At 37.1% G+C, this 21,640-nt stretch overlaps 1 protein-coding gene across 6 annotated transcripts in view; it reads left to right on the plus strand.

Annotated features, from left to right (window-relative positions):
- Positions 1-19,365, plus strand: part of plekha1b (pleckstrin homology domain containing, family A (phosphoinositide binding specific) member 1b) — a 59,916-nt gene extending 40,551 nt beyond the window's left edge. The window contains exons 8-14 of one of the 6 annotated variants that reach the window (XM_052027483.1): positions 2,372-2,440; positions 8,081-8,145; positions 8,773-8,836; positions 11,154-11,243; positions 12,243-12,313; positions 16,205-16,445; positions 17,710-18,952. In XM_052027483.1, the coding sequence (XP_051883443.1) occupies positions 2,372-2,440; positions 8,081-8,145; positions 8,773-8,836; positions 11,154-11,243; positions 12,243-12,313; positions 16,205-16,424 (579 nt within the window). In that variant the 3' untranslated portion in view covers positions 16,425-16,445; positions 17,710-18,952. Of the gene's footprint in view, positions 1-2,371; positions 2,441-8,080; positions 8,146-8,772; positions 8,837-11,153; positions 11,244-12,242; positions 12,314-16,129 lie in introns of all 6 variants that reach the window. The other 5 variants (XM_052027482.1, XM_052027485.1, XM_052027484.1 and 2 more) reach the window with 5 other exon arrangements.
- The last annotated feature ends 2,275 nt before the right edge of the window (positions 19,366-21,640 follow it).

A 21,640-nucleotide genomic window follows, 5' to 3' on the forward strand; every position in this document is an offset into this window, starting at 1 on the left:
TATATTTAAGCACCTACTTCAGAATGCTTTGCAGAAATTTATCCCAATTAGAAAAATATGAGAAAGACAAACCATCTGCAGTTAACAAAGGAGATAAAAAAAAATGAAATCAAAAAGTAGAGCACAGTGGCAAAAGCTAGTGGCAGCCAAAAACTGGGAATTTTTCAGGAACCAGCAATGAGAGAGTAAAGTTAATAAAGAATTATAAGATTGATTTTTGAGAGGAAACTGGCAAGTAACATCAAAACAAATAAAAAGGAAAAGTGAAGCTTGGGTAAGTGTGGGACCTCTGGGGGGCAAGACTGGGAACTAATAATGGGAGACAAGGAAATAGCAGATTACCTAAACAAATACTTTGCATCAGTCTTCATGGTGTAGGACTCCGCAAATATCCCACAGATAAGATGTTGTTACAACACTAAGGAGGGGCAAGGTATCAGGAAAAACTAATAATACATAAAAGTTAACAAGTTGGCAAACACAATGGTCTGCATTTGAGGGTTTTAAAGGAACTGGCTGCAGAGATGGTAGAGCCATTTGTTGAAGTTTTTCAAAACTTACTGAGTTATGAGACGGTACCAGAGATTTGAAAAACTGCAAATGTGGCTTTCTTGTTCAAGAAGGGAGGAAGACAAAAACTGGGAAACTATAGGCCAGTTACCTTAACGTCTGTTGACAAAATGCTGGAACCCATATTTCAAGGAAGAAATAGCTCATCATTCATGGAAGCTGGATGCAATCAAGCCAAGTCAACACAGTTTTATGAATGAAAAATTATTTTTAGACAGGTTTTCTGAAGTTGTTGGAAGATGTAATAAGCAGAGTTGATAGAAGGGACCTTGTTGATGTAGTGTATTTGAATTTCCAGTAGGCATTTGATAAGCTACCACAAAAAGCTGGCACATGAGATAATGGTATTAGAAGTAGATTGACATACATTAATGACAGGTTATCACCTAGAAGACTGAGCTGGAATAAATAGGCTTTTTCAGGCTGGAACAATCTACATAGTGGACTGCCCCAAGGATCAGTTCTTGGCCCAGGTATTATCTGTATAACTGATCTGCAATAAGGGTAGAGTGTAATGTACCCATGTTTGCTGGTCACAGGAAAATAAGTGGGAGTGCATGCTGCAATGAGGATATTTGTACTGTGCTGCAGGATGTAGATTGGTTGAGTGAGTGGGCAGGTCATCTACTCCAGCTGCTATATTCTTGTGTGCACTGATGTTTTCGCAGTGTTCATTTGCATTACATTGACAATGTTCAGTCATGGCTGATAGTGACATGACTACTGCTTGTCACTTAAAATGTCAATGACTACCTCCAATAGAAGAATCTAACCACCTACTCTTGGTATTCAAGAGCAGTAATATTACCAAGTCTTCCACCAACATCCTTGGAGCCATCCTTGATCAGATACTCAACTGGACCAGCCACAGAAATACTGTGGCTATGAGCAGGTTAAAGTGTGAGTGTCCCAACATCCCAGAGTGTATCTATTATCTATAAGACAGGAGCATGAGAGAATACCCTTCACTTTAAAGATCCACATTCAAAACTCAACACCATCCCAAATAAAACAGATCAATTAATTGTTCATCCCTTCCATCACCCTAATCATTCGTTTCTTCCAACCCTGGTGCACTGTAGCTGTGTTGAGTACTGTTTACAAAATGCAGTGCAATGGCTTCCCATTCTGAAAGTACCTCTCAGCCCTGTAATCTCTACCATCAAAAGAGAGGCACATGAGAGCACCACCATTTTCTAGTTCACCTCCAAGTTGTCCATTTTTCTAACTTGGAACTATATTGCTGTTACTTTACTATATTACTGGGTCTAAATCCTGGGACAAACTCCCTTGAAAGTCCATCACCAGAAAGACTACAGCACTTCATGTTGGAGTTCTCAAGGTCATTTAACATCTGATTTTAAATGCTGGCTTTGCCAGCAATACTGAAAACCTGAAAAACAAATAATTACTTATTTTATATTGAAAGTATGCATGGTCTATATTTGTTTTTTTGAGTATGTTTTAACAGAACTATTAAATTTATGGTGGGGTCTCATTGCTTCTCTTTCTCTGAAACAGGTTTGCATACACCAAGGCTATTTTGAGGGGTTGGAGGGAAATGGTGGGGATTGCCATTGAGGAACTAGAGAATCAATTCAAGGATGATTTGTTAGCAGTTTGGTTCAGTACAAAAGCTGTAAGAATCTTTATTTTTGATTTGTCACACAGTATATTGGCATCCAGTCTCATTATCATAGGTCTTCAGACAAATGTTCAGTAAACTGAAAATTCTATAAATGGCTGTACATTTTTGAATTCTGGATTGTTTTATTTTTAACTACTGTCTTTATCATTACAGATGAAAAACTGGAAAAGAAGATATTTCATACTAGATGAAAATTCCATAAGTTATTACAAATCTGATCTGGTATGCCACTTTTATTTTTAAGTAATTGACATTTTTATGATCCCTAAGTTCCACAGTAACTGGAGTGTTCATCTAGTTGTGAAACTTGGTTCAAAAAAAGTGGTTGTTCTGATCAATCTTCATTAACAGGGTGGCCTAAAATATTGCAACAGTAAACATGCAGGTCATGGGTAGGCAAACATTCAAGGACCAAGTAGCCTAATGCAGGGTTTGCTTGCTTAGTTACATGAGATTCTGAAATGAACTTATTATGTTGAGTGTTTTCTCACAGTGGGTAAAAGAACTTTTAGATTGTACTGGTTATCTGTTTCTAGTAAAAGAAAATCTATATGCATAGGATAATTAAATAGGAGAGAGAATGTTCCATTATAAATTGGACATTCCCACAATGACATAAACAAACTAATTTTGCATTGACTACCTAATTACATAAGTCTTGCCCTGAGCTCTTTGGTGCCCTGTTAAATATTGCTTATAGTGATAATCATGAAAGTAATCTTTTAAGATGAATATATAATTGCACTTCAATATTATGGTTAATTAAAATATGCAAATCAATACATAGCTTTATAAAAGATTGACATTTTTTTATTAATAAGATGCATTTGTGTAGCTATAATATGACTGATCTGAATAAATTTCTACATATTTCTACATAAGAGTTGTGGATACTTACTGTTTAGTTTGTTATTTGGGTAACTTGGAAAGGTTCCCCACAGCTGCTATTGCCAAGGGAGGGGAAAAAAGGAAATATTGGTAAGGTTATTCATGCTATTTTCAATGTAGCATTTCTGGTGAGATGGACCTAAGTTTCATTCTAACCATGTCCTAACCAATGTTTTCCTGCTCATGACTGTGGTTAAGATGACTAAGTTTTCCAATATTACAACATTACAGCGAACTGGACTTTAAAGTGTTGTTAAAGCACTGTAGGACATCCTGGTCATGAACTGTATATCTGTATTTTCTTTCTAAAAATGTTGCTATTTGGAGATATTAGCTTTTCAAATGTTGTGGTATATAACATGATTTTATTGCAAAGGCAGAATTTTCTGATATATAAAAGTTCTTGATTAATGTTCAACTTTCATCTTCAGTTTTTGCCATGAAGCTTCACAGTTTAATTTTAGTGTGGTAGAGGTGAAATGCTTGTAAAGCTGTAATTGCCACTGAGAGTCTCGCATAAAGCTGCTGAGACTTGTTGAGTTGTGAGAAGGTCTCATTCCTTTTCGTCTTTGTACAAGAAACGTCAAACTGCTAACTGATTAGATCAGCCAGTTGAAACCTGTTGAACTTGTTAGGAAATTCACATGATCAGTCATGAAAGAAAAGACTTTGATTTCCATAGAAAAATCATTCTATTGCGATATTTTATTGTTAATTGTGCAAATTAATAGTACATTTGTGACTAACTTGATGAATATTTAAGTGGATAGAATGGAAGTTTGATTTAAATTCTGCTTTGACTAATGTCTATAGCAGTCACTATGGAAAATGTTTTGTGTAGTAGCAACTTACGCCAAGTCTCATTGGTACTCATTTAAGGCAATTGAAAAGAATTATGATAAACTTCTGTTTTTCTGACTTTTTTAATTTTATCTTTCAAAATATTTATGACTTTTAATAATTAGTGAACAAACTTGAATTACCACTGGTTTGTTTGTTGGTATGCTGCTCCTTGCCTTGATAGAATCTCAGCAGCACATTAACTTCCCTCGTTGTCATAAGAATTCTGCAAATTTAACCTGTGTGAAAAAATGGTGAAGTTATCTCTCATTGTTTCTTTTAAACAAAAACAGTTAGTCCTAGTGGTCTTTTTGAATATCCATGTAGATTTGTTATTGCTGCTGTCAGGATTACAGTTATTATTGCTTGACTGCATTGACCCAGTGGTATTGGTTTATTATTGTAACTTGTACCAAGGTACAGTGAAAAACTTGTCTTGCATACCGATCAATTCATTACACAGTGTAGTTACATTGAGTTAGTACGGAGTGCATTGATGTAGTACAGGTAAAAACAATAACAGTACAGAGTAAAGTGTCACAGCTACAGAGAAAGTGCAGTGCAGGTAGACAATAAAGTGCAAGGTCACAAGGTAGATAGTGAGGTCAGAGTCCATCTAATTGTATAAGGGAACTGTTCAATAGTCTTATCACCGTGGGATAGAAGCTGTCCTTAAGCTTTGTGGTATGTACCCTCAGGCTCCTGTATCTTCTACCTGATGGAAGAGGAGAGAAGACAGAATGACCTGGGTGGGTGGGGTCTTTGATTATGCTGGCTGTTTTACCAAGGCAGCGAGAGGTAAAGACAGAGTCCATCGAGGGGAGGCTGGTTTCTGTGACGTGCTGGGCTATGCCACAAATCTCTGCAGTTTTTTGCAGTCCTGGGCAGAGCAATTGCCGTACCAAGCTGTGATGCATCCAGATAGGATGCTTTCTATGGTGCATTGATAAAAATTGATGAGTGTCAAAGGGGGCATACTGAATTTCTTTAGCCTCCTGAGCAAGTAGAGGTGCTGGTGAGCTTTTTTGGCTGTGACGGGATTTGACCAGGACAGGCTATTGGTGATGTTCACTCCCAGGAACTTGAAGCTCTCAACCCTCTCGACCTCAGCACCATTGACATAGGCAGGTGCATGTACACTGCCCCCTTTCCTGAAGTCAATGACCAGCTCTTTTGGTGACATTGAGGGAAAGGTTGTTGTCATGACACCATGTCACTAAGCTCTCTATCTCCTTCCTATACTATGGAGTATACTCCTTCCTATACTATAATATGGGCAACTGCTCTGCCCAGGACTGCAAGAAACTGCAGAGTTGTGGACACAGCCCAGCACATTACGGACACCAGCCTCCCCTCCTTTGACTCTGTCTTTACCTCTCGCTGTCTTGGTGAAGCAGCCAGCATAATCAAAGACCCCACCCACCTAGGAAATTCTCTCTTCTTTCCTCTTCCGTCGGGTAGAAGATACAGGAGCCTGAAGGTGCGTACCACCAGGCTTAAGGACAGCTTCTACCCCACTGTGATAAGACTATTGAACAGTTCCCTTATACAATGAGATGGACTATGACCTCACGATCTACCTTGTGACCTCTCACCTTATTGCACTGCACTTTCTCTGTAGCTGTGACACTTTACTCTGTACTGTTGTTGTTTTTACCTGTACTACATCAATGCACTCTGTACTGATTCAATGAACTGCACTGTGTAATGAATTGACCTGTACGATTGGTTTGTAAGACAAGCTTTTCACCGTACCTCAGTACAAGTGACAATAATAAACCTATACCTATACCCTGACTCATTGTTGTTTGAGATACGGCCTACTACGTTGGTATCATCTGCTAACTTGTAGATGGAGTTAGAGCAGAATCTGGCCATGCAGTCAAGAGTAGAGTAGAGGGCTGAGTACGCAGCCTTGTGGGGCACGAGTGTTGAGAGTAATTGTGCTGGAGGTATTGCTGCCTATCCTCACTGATTGTGGTCTGTTGGTCAGAAAGTCAAGGATCCAGTTACAGAGGGAGGTGTTGAGTCCCAGGTCTCGGAATTTGGTGACAAGTTTGCTTGGAATTATAGTATTGAAGGCAGAGCTGTAGTCAATAAACAATAGTCTAATGTAGGTATCTTTACTGTACAGATGCTCCAGAGCTGAGTGTAGGGCCAGGGAGATAGCGTCCACTGTAGACCTGTTTTGGCAATAGGCGAATTGCAGCGGGTTGAAATTGTCTGGGAGGCTGGAGTTGATGCGTACCATGACCAGCCTCTCAAAGCACTTCATGATGGTGGATGTCAGAGCCACTGGTCGGTAGTCATTAAGGCATGTTACCTTTGCTTTTTTTGGGTACCGGGATGATAGTGGTCTTCTTAAAACAGGTGGGAACCTGAGATTGAAGCAGGGAGAGGTTAAATATGTCTGCAAATACTTCCGCAAGCTGATCAGCACAAGATCTGAGCACACGGCCAGAGACACCATGCTTTCCTCATGTTCACTCTCTGGAAGACTGATCTTACGTCCTCGACGGTGACCACGGGTTCAGTTGCATTGGAGGCTATCAGGGTGGGTGGTGACAATCCACTTCCATTCTGTTCAAAATGCGCATAGAATGCATTAAGCTCATCAGGAAGGGATGTGCTGTTGTTAACTATGCAGCCCATCTTCATCTTGTAGCCTGTTCTGGCATGTAAGCCCTGCCATAACTGATGGCTGGTCTGGGATTCTATTTTGAGTCTCTATTGTCTCTTGGCATTCCTAATAGCTTTCTGAAGGTCACATCTTGATTTCTTGTACAGGTCAGGATCACCAGATTTGTATGCAGCAGTCCTCGACTTCAGTAGGGAGTGGATCTCCTGGTTCATCCATGGTTTCTGGTTTGGGAACACCTGTATTGTCCTCTTTGGTACACAGCCCTCCACACACTGCTGATATAGTCTGATGGTGGTGGCATTACTCATCTAGCCTGACAGCTGAGTCTTTGAACATGGACCAGTCCACTGACTCAAAGCAGTCGTGTAGAAGCTCATCTGTTTCCTCAGACCAGCACTGCACTACTCTGTGTCGGATCCTCCCGTTTCAGTTTCTGTTTGTATGCAGGGAGAAGGAGCACAGCCTGGTCGTCTGATTTCCCAAAGTGAGGACGAGGGGTGGCTCAGAAGGCATCTTTGGTTGTATAGCAGTGGTCAAGGGTGTTAGGAGCCCTGGTGGAGCAGGAGATGTGCTGGTAGTACTTCGGTAACACACTCGAGGTTGGCCTGGTTGAAGTCACCTGCAATGATGAAGAGGGCCTCAGGGTATCCTGTCTCAAGGTTGTTGACCACGGAGTAAAGCTCATTGAGTGTAGGCTTCATGTCTGTCTGTGGTGGGATGTAGACTGCCATCAGGATAGCTGAAGTGAACTCCCTTGGCAGGTAGAATGGTTGACACTTCAGTTAGATATTCCAGGCTGGGTAAGCAGGAGCTCGCCAGGACCGTCACGTCTGAGCACCATAAGTTATTGATTAAGAAGCAGACCCCTCTGCCCCTGACTTTGCCTGAGGATACTGTATGGTCCATTTGATGGATTGAAAAGCCCTCTGGTTGAATGGCGCAGTCAGGTGAAGCAGGTGTAAGCCATGTTTCGGTGAGACATAGCACACAGCAGTCCCTCAGTTCTCTTTGGTAGGTCAGTCTTGCCCTTAGTTCATCAACTTTGTTCTTAATGGACTGGACGTTAGCTAGTAGTATGCTGGGGAGGGGGGTCTTTTATTCACATTGTTTCAGCCTCACCTGCAGCCCAGCCCTCTCGCCACGCTTCTGAGATAAGCGGCGGCGGCGACTGTTACTGGCATATAGTTTTGGGACTGATATACTGCGTACACTGAATGTATATATGGAATAGTTTTGTCTCAGAAGTTGATTTTTTCTTTCCATGAGCTGTATTTTTCACAAGATTGCTAATCTAATTACTTTTTGGTGCCTTAAGGTTCAAAACATACCTGTTTTGGATAGCTTAATGCAAACTGATTTACATTTTGAATTGTAGATTTTAAATGAGTCTGAAAATAATGGTTTACTTCTGTAAAATGAAAACTGCTCTAATTTTTTTTTTAATGTGTCTAGTTTGTTTTCTATTTTTAATGAAATAACTTTTTCTCTTGCAGGATAAGGAGCCACTTCGTAGTATACCACTTAAAGAAGTTAATAAGGTTCAAGAATGTAAACAAAGGTCAATATTTTACATAGACAAGGAAATAACCTATGTTTGTATTTCTATAGTTTAGTCAGCTGTAGAGTAGTTGCTGATAAACCTTTTACATTTCAAGTTGTCCTTACTCATGGATTCTGCTGAGTTGACTGGTGGCAGGTTATCAGAAATTTGGTGCTAATATTGCCTGTACTTTATATATAAAATGTAAAAGTTTTGCCTTACAAGTTCAGAGTAGTTTTCCTTGCATTTCCTATTTTAATAACACAATGTAGGAATGAAACTGATAGTTGCCAGGCGACTGTGGCTCCTTCAGGAGGTCGAACTGGTGTCGCAGGACCAGTGGCTTCACCCTGAGCTGGACACGTTCGGCTGCACTCGCTATAAACTTCATTCGCCCTTGAACAGGGTGACCTAGACGTCTCCCCTCTTCCCTGTACTGAAAATGCAGCTTGGCTTAGGGCAGCTGAGAGCTTGCCAATAAATATTTTGGATAATATTTCCTTAAGAATGGAGAAAGTTAAAGGGAATAAAATATTTTTGCTTGAAATTAAAATTCTACAAGTTAAGTTATCTTTTTAAATATAGTTGTACTATCATTTTACTCAAAGTGAAATGATTACTTACAGCAGTATTTTTCTGTTGCAGAGAAATTTTGTTACGTGACAACTTGTTTGAAATAGTTACTAATTTTAGGACATTTTATGTTCAGGTAAGTACGTTATTTGAATTAAGTAAAAGTTACTGTTTTATGTGAACAAATACAATTAAGTAAACTTTTTCTGTAAAACTAATTTCAATGAGGTCACATCACAACAGAATAACTTAAGATTTAAGTTAATTTGACTTTTTTTTCTTTCTAAGAAGGCAAATAAGTGCAGTTTTTTCTTTTGCTGTTTCGTCTACAAAATTTTATGCAATATGTGCAAATACTTTTGTGGCAAGAGTCATGTATACACCATCTCAGTAAGGGTGTTAACACATCCGTCACCATCATCCACCCAAAGTATGGAGGGGAGCCAGGCCATAAAGGAACTGGCATGAAACTCCATTTGGTATCACTGCCACCAGCTAAGGTAAGTAGGCTTTTTTGGAATGTGGTTGTTATTATCAAGACAAGCATTTACTGCTCATACCTAATGCCCATGAAAAGATGGAGTGCAGCTAAAGATATTTGGGCCTAGGACCGTGCCCTGTTGAGGTCCTGCAGCATTATCCTGGTAACCTCCAATAACAGCAACTGTCTTCCTACCAGTGGAATTTATAGCCCATTGGTTCCAGTTACCCTCAGTCTTACAAAGCTTGGTTTGACATTTGGTTAATCACTGCCTGGTTGTTAAGTGTAGTCACTGCTGTCATGGCTTGGGAATTCTGTTCTGAACATGGACGGGGCTGTAATGAAGACAGCAGCCATGCTGTCCTGGTGAAACCCAAATTGAGCATTGATAAGCAAGTTATTGGCAAATGTTGCTTGATAACCACTTTTTTTTTAACCCCCTGTTGCTAATTGAGTTTAGATCAATGGGTTGGTATTAGCTGGATTAGATTTTCTTGGACAAGGCATGCTGGGCAGTTTTCCACATAATTGGTGAATGACAGTTGTAACTGTGTCAGAGCAGTTTGGTAGAGATGTGGCTAATTCTGGAAAACAGGTCTTCAGTATCACAGCTGTAATGTTGTCTGGCACCATGGCCCCTGTAATATCCAGTCATTTACTGAGATCACGTGCAATGACTAGAGCTGGCATCTGTGATGAGATCGTTCTCGGATGCCCTTTCTGTTCGCCCACTCTGGGCCGGTCAGGATGCATTTTAAATTTCCCCTCATTCTCCTGTTGCAAAGAAACATCTCCAGCCTAGCCAATCTGTTCCCATTATAGGACTTCAACATTCTTCTTACATAATCATATATCTATATAACTTTCTTCACACCAGCCAGTGCTCAGTTATCAACCCTCTTCCAGTCAATTACCATTAAATGCTTTTAATAATTACCAAACTGGGCAGTCTCAGAAATTACGTGACACAGGCCTCAGGCCTCCAAGCACCTAATTGAGTTTTAGGAGTGATGTGCCACAACCTGGCTTCACTCATGGAAAGAAATGCATTTCCAACTATAAAATGATGTGAAAAATAAAGCTTATCCATTTGAATTTCCAGATACTCGTTAGGTTCTGTGGTGTCAAGTGCTCACTTAAATGGCTTTAAGTACTTCTGAGGGACTTCACTAACTGCCCAATACTATTTTGTATGGTAGTGTGTCCTGGACTAGCTATTAATGTATTTCACATTTATATTTAAATTTTTCCAAGGACAGAATTGGTAACCTAAAGCTTCAGGTAGAACGTAGTAGCTTTATTCCAGTGCAAAAGTGCTAAAGCCAGTTGTGATCAGATTCACTCAATTCTATGTACATTTGCACAACAAACGAGCCTCATTTCCTGGAATCAGTAAGCAATCATAGTTAACAATGTAAGGTCTGGTCTAGCTATTCTCCCCTGCATTATAACCTTTCCTCAATCAATGGAACCTAATCAACTGAATTTCAAAATAAAAAATCTGTCATGCCTTGTATCTTGCTGCCTTAGCATCAGGAAAGGACTGAAATAGTTTTTAACATATGGTGTTTTGCAAATGCTGTGGAAGTCCCATGAGTTGATTTTACAGTCAGTGAGAAAGATCAGTCTCATGAGCATCTTGTTGTCTTCGGTGGGTTTTTTTTAAAGCAAAAAAAAATGTTTTAAAAGCCTGTAGTAGAAGGAATTTTAAAAAAACTTCGTGCATAAAATGATTAAATGGTTCAAAGACATTACAGTTCCTGAAAACTGATCAATGGTCCTGTTGCAAATTACTTTGCAGATCACCTTTTATCCAGTTCATATCTGTCGATAATTGAATGAATAGCCATCTTTGTACTATGGAAAATATAGCCTCTAATTTAGATGTGAACACTAGCTATTCAATATTTTTTATTGGCAAGAAGATGAATGCCTCTGTAACAAGTACCTGGTACAAAATATTGTTTTTCAGACTGACAGCCCTGAAGATATGCACAACTGGATCAAGGCAATATCAGGTGCAATAGTCGCACAGCGAGGTCCTGGAAGATCAGCAGCTTCTGTATGTCTATATATTAATATCTTTTGGAAATGTTTGAAACCACTGGGCAAGCATTTTTTTCCCATCACCTTGAATTATTAAATTATTTTATCTTTCTTTCATTCCTCTTCCTCCCCATCCCTGACTTCTATCAAAATCATCATGATTGTCGTAGCTCCTTTGTTTCCTGCCCTTTCTCAGCGGTTTAACTCAGTTGAGAGAGAATTCATAATACTAGGAAAACCAAATGTATAAACATTCAGTAAATTATTTTCTGTAACTTATGATTTACTTTTCCCTTTATCATTCTTTAGACATAAGTAATAATCTGCAGATACTTGGTTAGTCAGCACCATTTTAAAGGTTATTTACTGTATAAATACCCTCATGAGAGGGTGTTTTCTATTCAAGTTGGCATTTGTGTAAAACAAGGAATGCGAGCTTTAAAGGATTGACTAAAATAACTTGTATCAGTACAAAGAAGTCAGTTTTTGTTACAGTTCCTTTCAATCGTCCACTTGTGTTTTCTATGCGCATGGAATAGTGAAAAAAAAATCTGTGGTGTAAATGATGGGGTGTGTTTTTTCCAGCATGTATTGTACTTTCTAAGTAGGTCTTCAGTTGTCAATTTATATCATTTTAACATTGAATGTCAAGCTTCAAAAGTTGAGGTTGCATCTGCAAGTTTGTTTTCTGTAGTCAAATTATGCTGTAAGTGGATTTCAATATTTCTTCCTATTAATCTTATTCCTCAAGGTAGCTTTCTTGGTTTTACTTTCCCGCAAGGATTACACAGTCATATTGCTCTGTAACTATTTTCAGATTACAATGCAAAAAATGCAGAGATATAAAACCCAGTTAAATTAAGCTGGTGCATTCAGAAGTATGGAATTGGGAAATATGTTGATTTGGTTGGCTGTTACCTAACATGCAAGTATATGGCTGTGTTTTCTATTATTTCTGTGCTATCCTTATGAGTGTCGGATACTCTAATTTGAGCTTTGCACTGTGTTCTTCCAGATGCGGCAAGCCAGACGGCTGTCGAATCCTTGTATACAGAGGTATACATCAAGAACTGGTGAATGCGGCATGTATGTGAGCTCTCATGTAAAACAACCATTTTTAAGGAGGATTAGAATCTAGTAACTTCTGATTGTGCTGGAAGTATTTTTTTCCTGTAGTTAGCAAAAAATCATGGACATTAAATTATTAGTTCACTTGCTGATTTATCAATCAAAATTGAAACTAATACTTTTTTCCCTTCCTGAAATAAACAGCTTGTATAATTTTAACTTTCTCTCTGCTACAAATTGATATACTTTTCATGTTGATTTGAAATCCATGTAATTCACATCTGCCATAATGATTCCTCTCTAACATGTGCCACAAGTAGAACAAGGAATATGCTAACACATTTAAATAGAAGACTGGACTTAGTTTCTGAGGCACGCGTTATATTTGTTGGCAACACAGTCAGATGGCCATGGGGCTTATTAAGGAATTGGCTTCACTCCATTCTCTGAACTAAGGTTGTACAGGGAGTTTTGGATAGTGGAAGAGCACTCCATCTGCCAAAGAAGGAAAAAAAATATACCACTAAAGAAATATGGCCTGGATTTTGGATCTCTGTCATTTCATATTGCAGTAGTCATGGAGAACAGAAGTTATATAATGAGAAATAAATGAAAAAGAAACCATTCCACGGTTGGAACTTTAAACATCTATGAATGTTGGTCACTACATAAAATAAATGCTGTGGGTGCAAGTTTTTCTTTAACATGTATATTTAATCCTCCATGGTATTATTGCCATTTTGAGTAATTTGCATGAGAGTTCATATTTCCTCATTTTTATTTATGGCACAGCTAACCTATCACAACAATACCAAGGACCATGCATTAATGCTTATTAACAATACTTGCAACAGATTGATCACTGATCTTGAGTAAAGTCTGCAATCATGTTTTTGCATGCAATATGTGTTCTGGAATGTATGACACCACAGTAATAGAACTGATTTGCATGAGCATATTTTGGTGTGCAGATATGTATGTGTGTAAGTATCTTCATGGCATAAGTCCCGTAACTGTTACTTAATTTCAAAGGTATAACAATTGGATTTGTTGTGTATATTCTATTAATTTCAAGTTAGTTTATTCTGGAATTTGATGTTCATTTGAATTGTACATTTTATTGAGCAGGTTTACTTAATGGGGGTGGGGGAGGATTGCTTTTATTTTCAGTCTTTCACCCACCCAGTCTGGTATTCATGCAGAGTGTTCCCTTCAAGGCAATTGGGTGTTACACTCTAACAATTAATATTTAACAGATCTGGGGAGAAAGAAACATCATGCACATGCTGGTTTCACTGTTTTTTGCATTCATCATTTTGTTCTGTTTTACTAGTCTTGATTGTGGGTGTGCTGAGAGTAGTTTTCAGACATCGATGTGTATTTTAACAAGGCATTCTAAGTATAGGTTTTGATCTCAAAATGTCAGTATAACAGAGCTTAAATCATAACCCACATTCAGTAAAATTGTACTACAAAATTTTCATTTAAAATACCTTGATTAATTGAGATTTTGTTTGATTGCTTATTAATTCACTGTAAAATGATAAATTGTCCCTGTCTTTTCCTCTGAATCTTATCTTAGAAATTTGTTCCAAACTGTACAATTGGTGTCTTAAGTGATGATATTTTAATTCATTGTATGCAAGATAAACATCTCCACTGCTGCTTATAGGTTTCCTTTGCTTTATCTGGTTAACTTGTTAATTGTGAGAATGAGTTAATTGATGCTGCCCTGTTCAGTTTTATAGTACGATTTGTATACGTTAATAGTCCATATTGAAATTTGATTTCTTTTATTCTTTCCATTGTATTTGCTCTGTACCTTCTTGTAAAATTATCTGACAAGTTACTGTTCAAATACAATTTGAGGTTCAATAATATTGTCTACATAGGTGCATGTTAATCTATTTGTCAGGCTATTACCAATATTCTAAGCGTCTCTGGGGCTATCAGTTCTTAACTGTTGTGCACTTTGCATGAGTTAAAAAGACTTGGAGTGTTCATTGCTTGCTATAAGTGCTCATGTGAATATGAATTAACTACCTGCTAGAAATGGGTTATCAAATACTGGTATTTCATCTGTACCTGTCAATATGGTGATATGAAAAGATGCATTGAAATGCAAATCTAATCGGAAGAGAATTGAATATCTGTGAAATTTATATTTGATTACATTTATTACAATTGAGACTGATTTCTAAAGAGATTTTTCATTGTAAAACTTCAATGCCATTTACATTCTTAACACCATTTATTAAAAACCAGGTATTGCTAATAATTTACTGTGCTGGTTTTTAAATTTCAAAATCTGAAGTGATTGGTGAACAGTTCTTCAATTGTATGATCTTTTGTTAGAGAATTTGGAAATTGCACTCTGCTCAAGGCCTAGGCTTAATCTACAATATTTTTAAAAAGTACTCTTGGAATTTATTTACTCATGATCAATAACATTGCATCTGATGTGAATTGACTCTCATTTCAATGCTCGTGGTATCCTATACAAATTTAGCTATGGTCTGTTTATTAGATCCAAAATTTTTTTGTTTCAACATGGTTTTGTCCCATGTCTTCCAAGAATTTAGTAGTTTGTAGTTTACTTAATTTTTTCTTCATTGTCACAGTACACCTGGGGTTTAAAATTAAATGTACTTGATTTATTAAACTGTAGAAAACTATGGTGGTTTAGGTTCACCTTACAGACCACTCCTTGATGCTTCTGTGTCTGAAGCATTTTTTTATCTAAATTTTTAAAACTTCTATTTTACTCTAGGTTTTTGATGATGATGATATTTTTCACATGCTCTTCCTTAATCTCAGAAGCCATAAAAAAACATTTCACTGAGACACTGATTTAGGCTTTAACTAGTAAAATTATTTACATTGTATATTCATGGATAACTTGGAACACAAGGTAGTCATTTGCCCCATTGTGTATGTACTGGTTGAAAAAATGCTATGCCATGTAGTCCCAGTTTCCAACACCAAGCCCATAGTCCTGCAGGTTGCAGCTCTTCAGGTACACATTCACCTACTGTTGAAATGAATTGAGGGTTTCTGCCCCTGCTACCCTTTCAGGTAGCAGGTTCCAGACCCCTACCAACCTCTGGGTAATAAATTCCCCCACTAACCACCACACCCCCCCCCCCCACCCTATCGATTACTTAAAAATTTAAATCAACTATGTACGTATAACAGTAGTCTGCTTTGGAGAAGCATAGGTTTTATTGTCATAGTTACATAAAACAGCTTTGTGAGTAAATTTAAAAATATTACAGATAATTGCTCAGAAGTATAATGCACAAAATAGGGAAACTTGACAGGAGTTATAGTGTATTTTGCAGATTATATGACTGCTACATTGTGCCTCTGGAAGAAATAAATTAAAACAAGCTTTCTTGATAAACATGTAATTTTTGATGAGATTGACTTTTCTGTCCAAACAAAAAAATCCCATTAGATACCATGAGAGGTAAAAATAAATCTTTTGGGTAAAATATTTAATTTTTGTCATTCTTGCACTTTCACTGGATACTTTGACAGGTTAGGTGAAAGATGTGGATTGCATGGCATGTCACTTTAAAACAAAAAGGCATTGCATTTCATAAGATTTTGGGGACCTGGTTTTTTAAACAATTATAAATAATCTTTGAGAATTTTCTTGTGTTTTTAAACACATACAAGTTGTGTACCGACTGGCATATTTTCTCATCTGAGTTTTATTGGCCCTGGTCCTCTTTCACTACCTAACATGCTGTGCTTCTCCATTGATAGCCTATGTTTATTAACATCATTGCTGATGCTTTGCTCTGTGGTTTTTCTGCTTTTGTTTTACAGAGAGTAAAATCTGACTCTGAAATACTGACATGCCACTAATGCCCTTGTATGTCTGATCAACAATCCTCTTTACAGGAACCTCTCGACACTTCCACAGCAGAATCCAGTGCAGTCTCATCTTCCTCAAAAACACCAGCCATCTATAATCCCCACATTCTCACCACCAGTAGCCCTGCAGACCACAATCCCCAACATAACCAGGAGAAGCGAGGATTTCACAAGTCTTCTTCCATGGCTCAGTCAGAGCAGAACAAGAACCAGACTGTCTCTACCAGAAAACCAGCTGCCAAAATGAAGGATGATTCAGTCCCTCAAGGTAAAAATGGCATGCAGGACAATTATCCTGTTCCTGTGGATCTGGATGATGCCAGCCTTCCTGTCAGTGACATCTGAAAGTGGAAGTTGAAGGTCTATGTCACACGTTTTAGATCTCTGGGAGCTGTAAGGCAGACAGAGAGATTATTCTTGTATTCAAATCTTTGCTTCTAGATTTGCCTCTAATCTATGTAGTGAAGTGCACCTGCTAAGATCTCTCTAACAGATTCCATGTTCCAATATCTATGGATACATTTGGATCAATTTGGTGTTCCATTATCTGCCTACTTTGTTTGTGCCTAAAGAACATGATGGTGTACTGCCTTGGTCCCAAAGATACTGCACCTTGTCACTAAACATACAGATTACTTTTTTATACATTTGTGTCAGGAAGGATTTCCATTGTGGAAAATCTTGAACCTGATTCTTCAGTCTTTAACTTGGGATCTGTGTTTTTAACTGCACCAAAACCCTTTTAGCTTAAAGTGCCTGACTTTACATTCTGGAACCAAGTTTTCAAATGTATCAATATATGATCTATATTGCACAATGTTACATTTTTTTCTTAAATTAACCTTTTACTGGAGGAAATAATGTAATTTGATTGGATGAGTTTAAATTGATAGAGTATAGCTCATTTTATAGGTTGCCTGTGCAATACTTATTTCACTAATTGTGAACTGCAAAAGTTACTGGAAGTTTTTGATGATGTCACGGGGTGTAATGTGAACAGTGCTGCATGGATTTTTGTTAAATATGTTTAATTATATGTGCAGGATCAAAGATATGCAGATGTCCACCAAATACTTCTCACCCTAAAATCCTTTGAAGTGGTAGAGGGTGAATGTCTTGGACACAATATTCAGCTTAACAGATCTATGTTCCTAAGTGGAAATAGTTTCTGTAAAGACTTGAAGAAACATCTGATCTGAGCATTAATAGTAATTTGGCATTGCATTTAGGTTGAGTTCATAAAGATGTTTTTATGATGAACATATGGTGATCACTTGAGTTATGGTACATCTGTTAAATCCTATTTAATTAATATGCACGGAAATCAAGTTTTCACCCTTATTAAACTCCTAGTATTTCTGCAGTTTTTAATCATAGGATATACTTAACATATTTTCCACTGAAGAATTTGGGATAAAATATTTATTTCACACATACTGTATAGGAGTTGTCATTAATATTCATTGTTTTGTATGGAAAATTAACTATTTCTTTGGGAGCTGTCTTCTACTGTTACATCTGTTTCTTCGCAGTTTGTGCCAAATGTGGGGAGCTATCTGGATAGGAAGGAATTGATACTGCTGCATACTGTGTGGATAGCACAGCTTATTCCTTTTCAAGATTCTGCAGTATCTTGTGTACTACATTAATGTTTGCATCCAATTTATGATTTCATTTCTGGGAATGTTGATGTTTGGATGCTGTAAGATGTTTTATTTCTAATTTGCTCTTCACTGCTGCCGCTTTCTGCTGCTCAACTGAAAATGGTAAGCAAGAAGAGTCCTGGATGCAAAGGCTGAGCTATCAACATGGTATTTCAGCAATTCACTCTGGGAATAAATTGGAAAATGGTAGCTCCCTGTGGAAAAGCTAACTCATTACAACTTTTTAAAAAATATATTTGCTGTTCCTGGAGGGTACTTTTCATGTTACAAATTTTTGAAGTTAAAGCATTTGCTGGACTTTATTCCACAATCTTACTTCAATTAATTGATTAATTTGCTGGTGGATTTTGATAAACAAAGGTAATAGTAGCTTGAATCACTTTAATGCTACAATTGACAGAAAATTATTTACTGTAGTTTTCAAAGTCCTTACTAGATTTACATTGTTTTCTGTACTGTTATTAATTTTGGAGGGCCTTTGGAATGTTAGGATTTTCCAAATTCAAGCAGCTAGTTTAATTATTTTAACAATGGTGATGTGACATGACTTGATAATATTTACTGTCATGATTAATCTCGTATACAGCAGCTTAATTTCATATATTTATATCCTGTGATCTTGCATGCCAGAGTTTTGTAGTTTGCTTGGTTTAAATTTATATTTGGAAAAGAATAAAATACATTAATGCAGGGCTTTGATTTTTATTATCAACCAGGCAGTGTAGCTGTGCCTCTAGTCTTAACATATTTTGTTATTGGTTGTCTACAGTTTGTGTTGTAAATTAAATAGTTCAATTGCTAACAACTGTTATTGTTGAACAGGGTCATCAAAACATGTAACATAGTACAAATATCAAAGATGACCACTTTTTAAACAGAGTGAAAGTGCTCCTGACATTACCTTTTGAACACACTAATGCTTCTGTTTTTCCACTGTGACATTGAAAATTGAAATAATTAAATTGCAGTTTTTACCACCAAAAAAGAACTAGTTGGCAAGGATGAAAATATGATTCCTTACTTGATTAGTTTTCTTTTCCACATGTGGAAATATTGTGTATGATTAGCTATTCTTAAATGAAGCCCGTGGGGGGGGGGGGGGGGGGGGGGGCTGAGGGTGAAGTTACCTTTAGAACCTGTAAAATGTTTATGTTTAGTTCAATATTTTTTTATTTTTATAATTGTAGATTTGCTAAGCTTGTTGGCACTGGTACTGCTTCTGACATTGTATGTGCTACTGCTGTGTACTTGAAAACATTCTGTATGGATTGGGTGAAAAAATTGACAGCATTTACACTATAGGGGACTATATTCAACTACTGGTGAACTAAAAATATCTAATATTTGAGTTGGGAAAATGTGTATTTCTGATTTAGTCTGCTAACAAAATCTTTTATTTATCTTTGCTGAACTTTTTATATAAATCTATAAAAAAATGTTTAAATTATTTTTGGCTATGTAAGGAGTGTCCTGGACGATGTTTGTTCATCTGAGACAATAAAATAATACATGATTTTTATGGTTCTCTTGCCTTTCTAAATTGTGTATTGGAAATTACTCATTAACGTTGTATCAGATGCACACATTGCAGAGATGAAGAAGCAGAATGTAAAATTTATGGAACTTTTTGCATAATGGGCTACAATGTATCATTCATCATACTGTTTGAAAGTTACAGATAGTAATAGAGTTTACTCTGCTTTTTGCTTCCATTAATCTGTTTGTTTTTTTACTGTTAGGCTACAAGAGTTATACATCACTTTTTATGCTTTCTCTGAAATATTCAAATGACTAATGACTTCAAGCAAAACTGTGTGGGGGAGAGTTGGAAACATTTGTTTTATCAGTTTCTAATAACTGGAATATCTGTTAAATCTGGTTGAGTGCCCATTTTAATAGGAGAAAACAGAAGGATTGGACTTGCTAAATCAATAATATTAAATTTCATCCCATTTTAGAAAACATTTTTTAATTTCCTATGCTACAAAGTACCAAGACAAACTAAGGGTTAAAAATAGTCATTTAAGTTAATGATTGAGCATATTCACAGCTGGTGGAAAAACTCTCAGTTTAGAAGCAAACCTCTTCTTCCATAATCAGACTTGATAGTTTTTAAGAAATACTTTGAGTGTGCTTCCAGGCAATTTGCTGCAGTAAATTATAAAAATCTTTTGCAGTTATGGGTCTGGCCAGTTCTTATGAGTTCCCCTGCAATAAATTCTTAAGTTTTACCACTTTGGTTTGCTTCTGTTATATGGATGAAGGGTGATCCCCACGTGCCAAGATTCGGCACAATCAAATTTGCAGCCCAGCAATTACATTGCGTCAGGTCCTGTTATATTGATTTAGGTCAAAATGAACTGGTGCAGTAAGCCATGTCCTCTGCCTACATGTGAGATATGAATAAAAGATACAAGTGATATCTCAATATCATATTACATACATGCTAAGCACATGTTTTGCAAGATCAATTGAACTAATTTAGTTTAATTGAAACATGTATCATTCTAAAATGAGTTTAAAATGTGTCCTATAAATCATTAGATGAAGTATAAAGATTGTTTCCTAGTATACTTCCTTTAAACCATTGTGAATTTCATTTATAGATGTGTAACTTGAATCAATAGGAAGCTAACGGTCAGTTCCAGAGATACTGCTTTTTGCTTGAAATAGAGCCTGAGCTATAGAGGCAACCCGAACACAACATTAAAGAAATTTCCCCCCATAATGCGAACTATGAAATAAAGTCACTACGCAATTTTCAGATTGCAGAGGAATTTTGGGCTACTTGTCCAATATTTCTGAACTTTTAATCATTTGTGATTAAGAAATTAACTCTATTCTTAAAGCAGAATTGAAGTGGAGACAAATGCATCAGATAGCACTGTTGTTGAATTTTAAAAGAGTCAAATCTCAGGGAGAAGAAGTCGTCATGAGCTTGTTAACAGCTTTTGAATTTTCATGTTTTATTTCTGCTGTAGAAATGATGAATTGTTGGGTGTGCACAAATCAGTGGTAAACTAGCACAATGTAGCTCTCAAGGTAATTACAACCCTAATGTTATGATCACAACAAAGTTAGGGCTACATATGTCAATGCCTCATTTGCACACTTACTAAGAGTGTTGGGATGTTGGTTTATCTAATAGGAATCTTTCCTCTTAAAGGTTACTGATAAAAGTTCATCCATTATATTTGGCACATGGCACATATAACTGGAACAACTACATTTAGTGTGGCATCTTAGTGAGTTGGAGGAATCATAAGGGTGGAATAATTATTCATAATTGTACAGCAGAGATGTGCATTTATACTATCCCTTTGCAGCTGAAGATTTGAATATCTTGCTGCAGGAGGCATATTAATTCTGTCAGGAGGATTGTTCTTTTTGGTGTTGAAGATTTTGAGTTAAAGCACAGCTTTTGGCAACATTGGGGTGTATCATTGAGTCCTTGAAGCCACTAAGCCTCTCATATCTACAATACCTGAAGTTTGCTGGTATTGAGAGTAAACCAAAGGTGAGTGCACGTATCCTTTGATTACTTTAAGGTTCAACAATCATGAACTAATGTGCTATTTGAAGAGCTTTTCATAGTCATCGTTCTTTGATATATAATTATTTGCACTTAAATATTTCAACTTCTGGTTAGCAAGTAGGACTTTCACTCTAAATCTTTTCGGAAGAAGTTCAATAAGCTGAGTGGACTGTCTCGCATTTCACATTTTCTAGTCTCACATCCTTGTATCAAGCCAGTTCTACATTAATGGTAATAGTCAGAAATGATTTAAGACCATAAGAC

The sequence above is a fragment of the Pristis pectinata genome, chromosome 12, assembly GCF_009764475.1.
Source record: "Pristis pectinata isolate sPriPec2 chromosome 12, sPriPec2.1.pri, whole genome shotgun sequence".
Lineage (NCBI taxonomy): Eukaryota > Metazoa > Chordata > Chondrichthyes > Rhinopristiformes > Pristidae > Pristis > Pristis pectinata.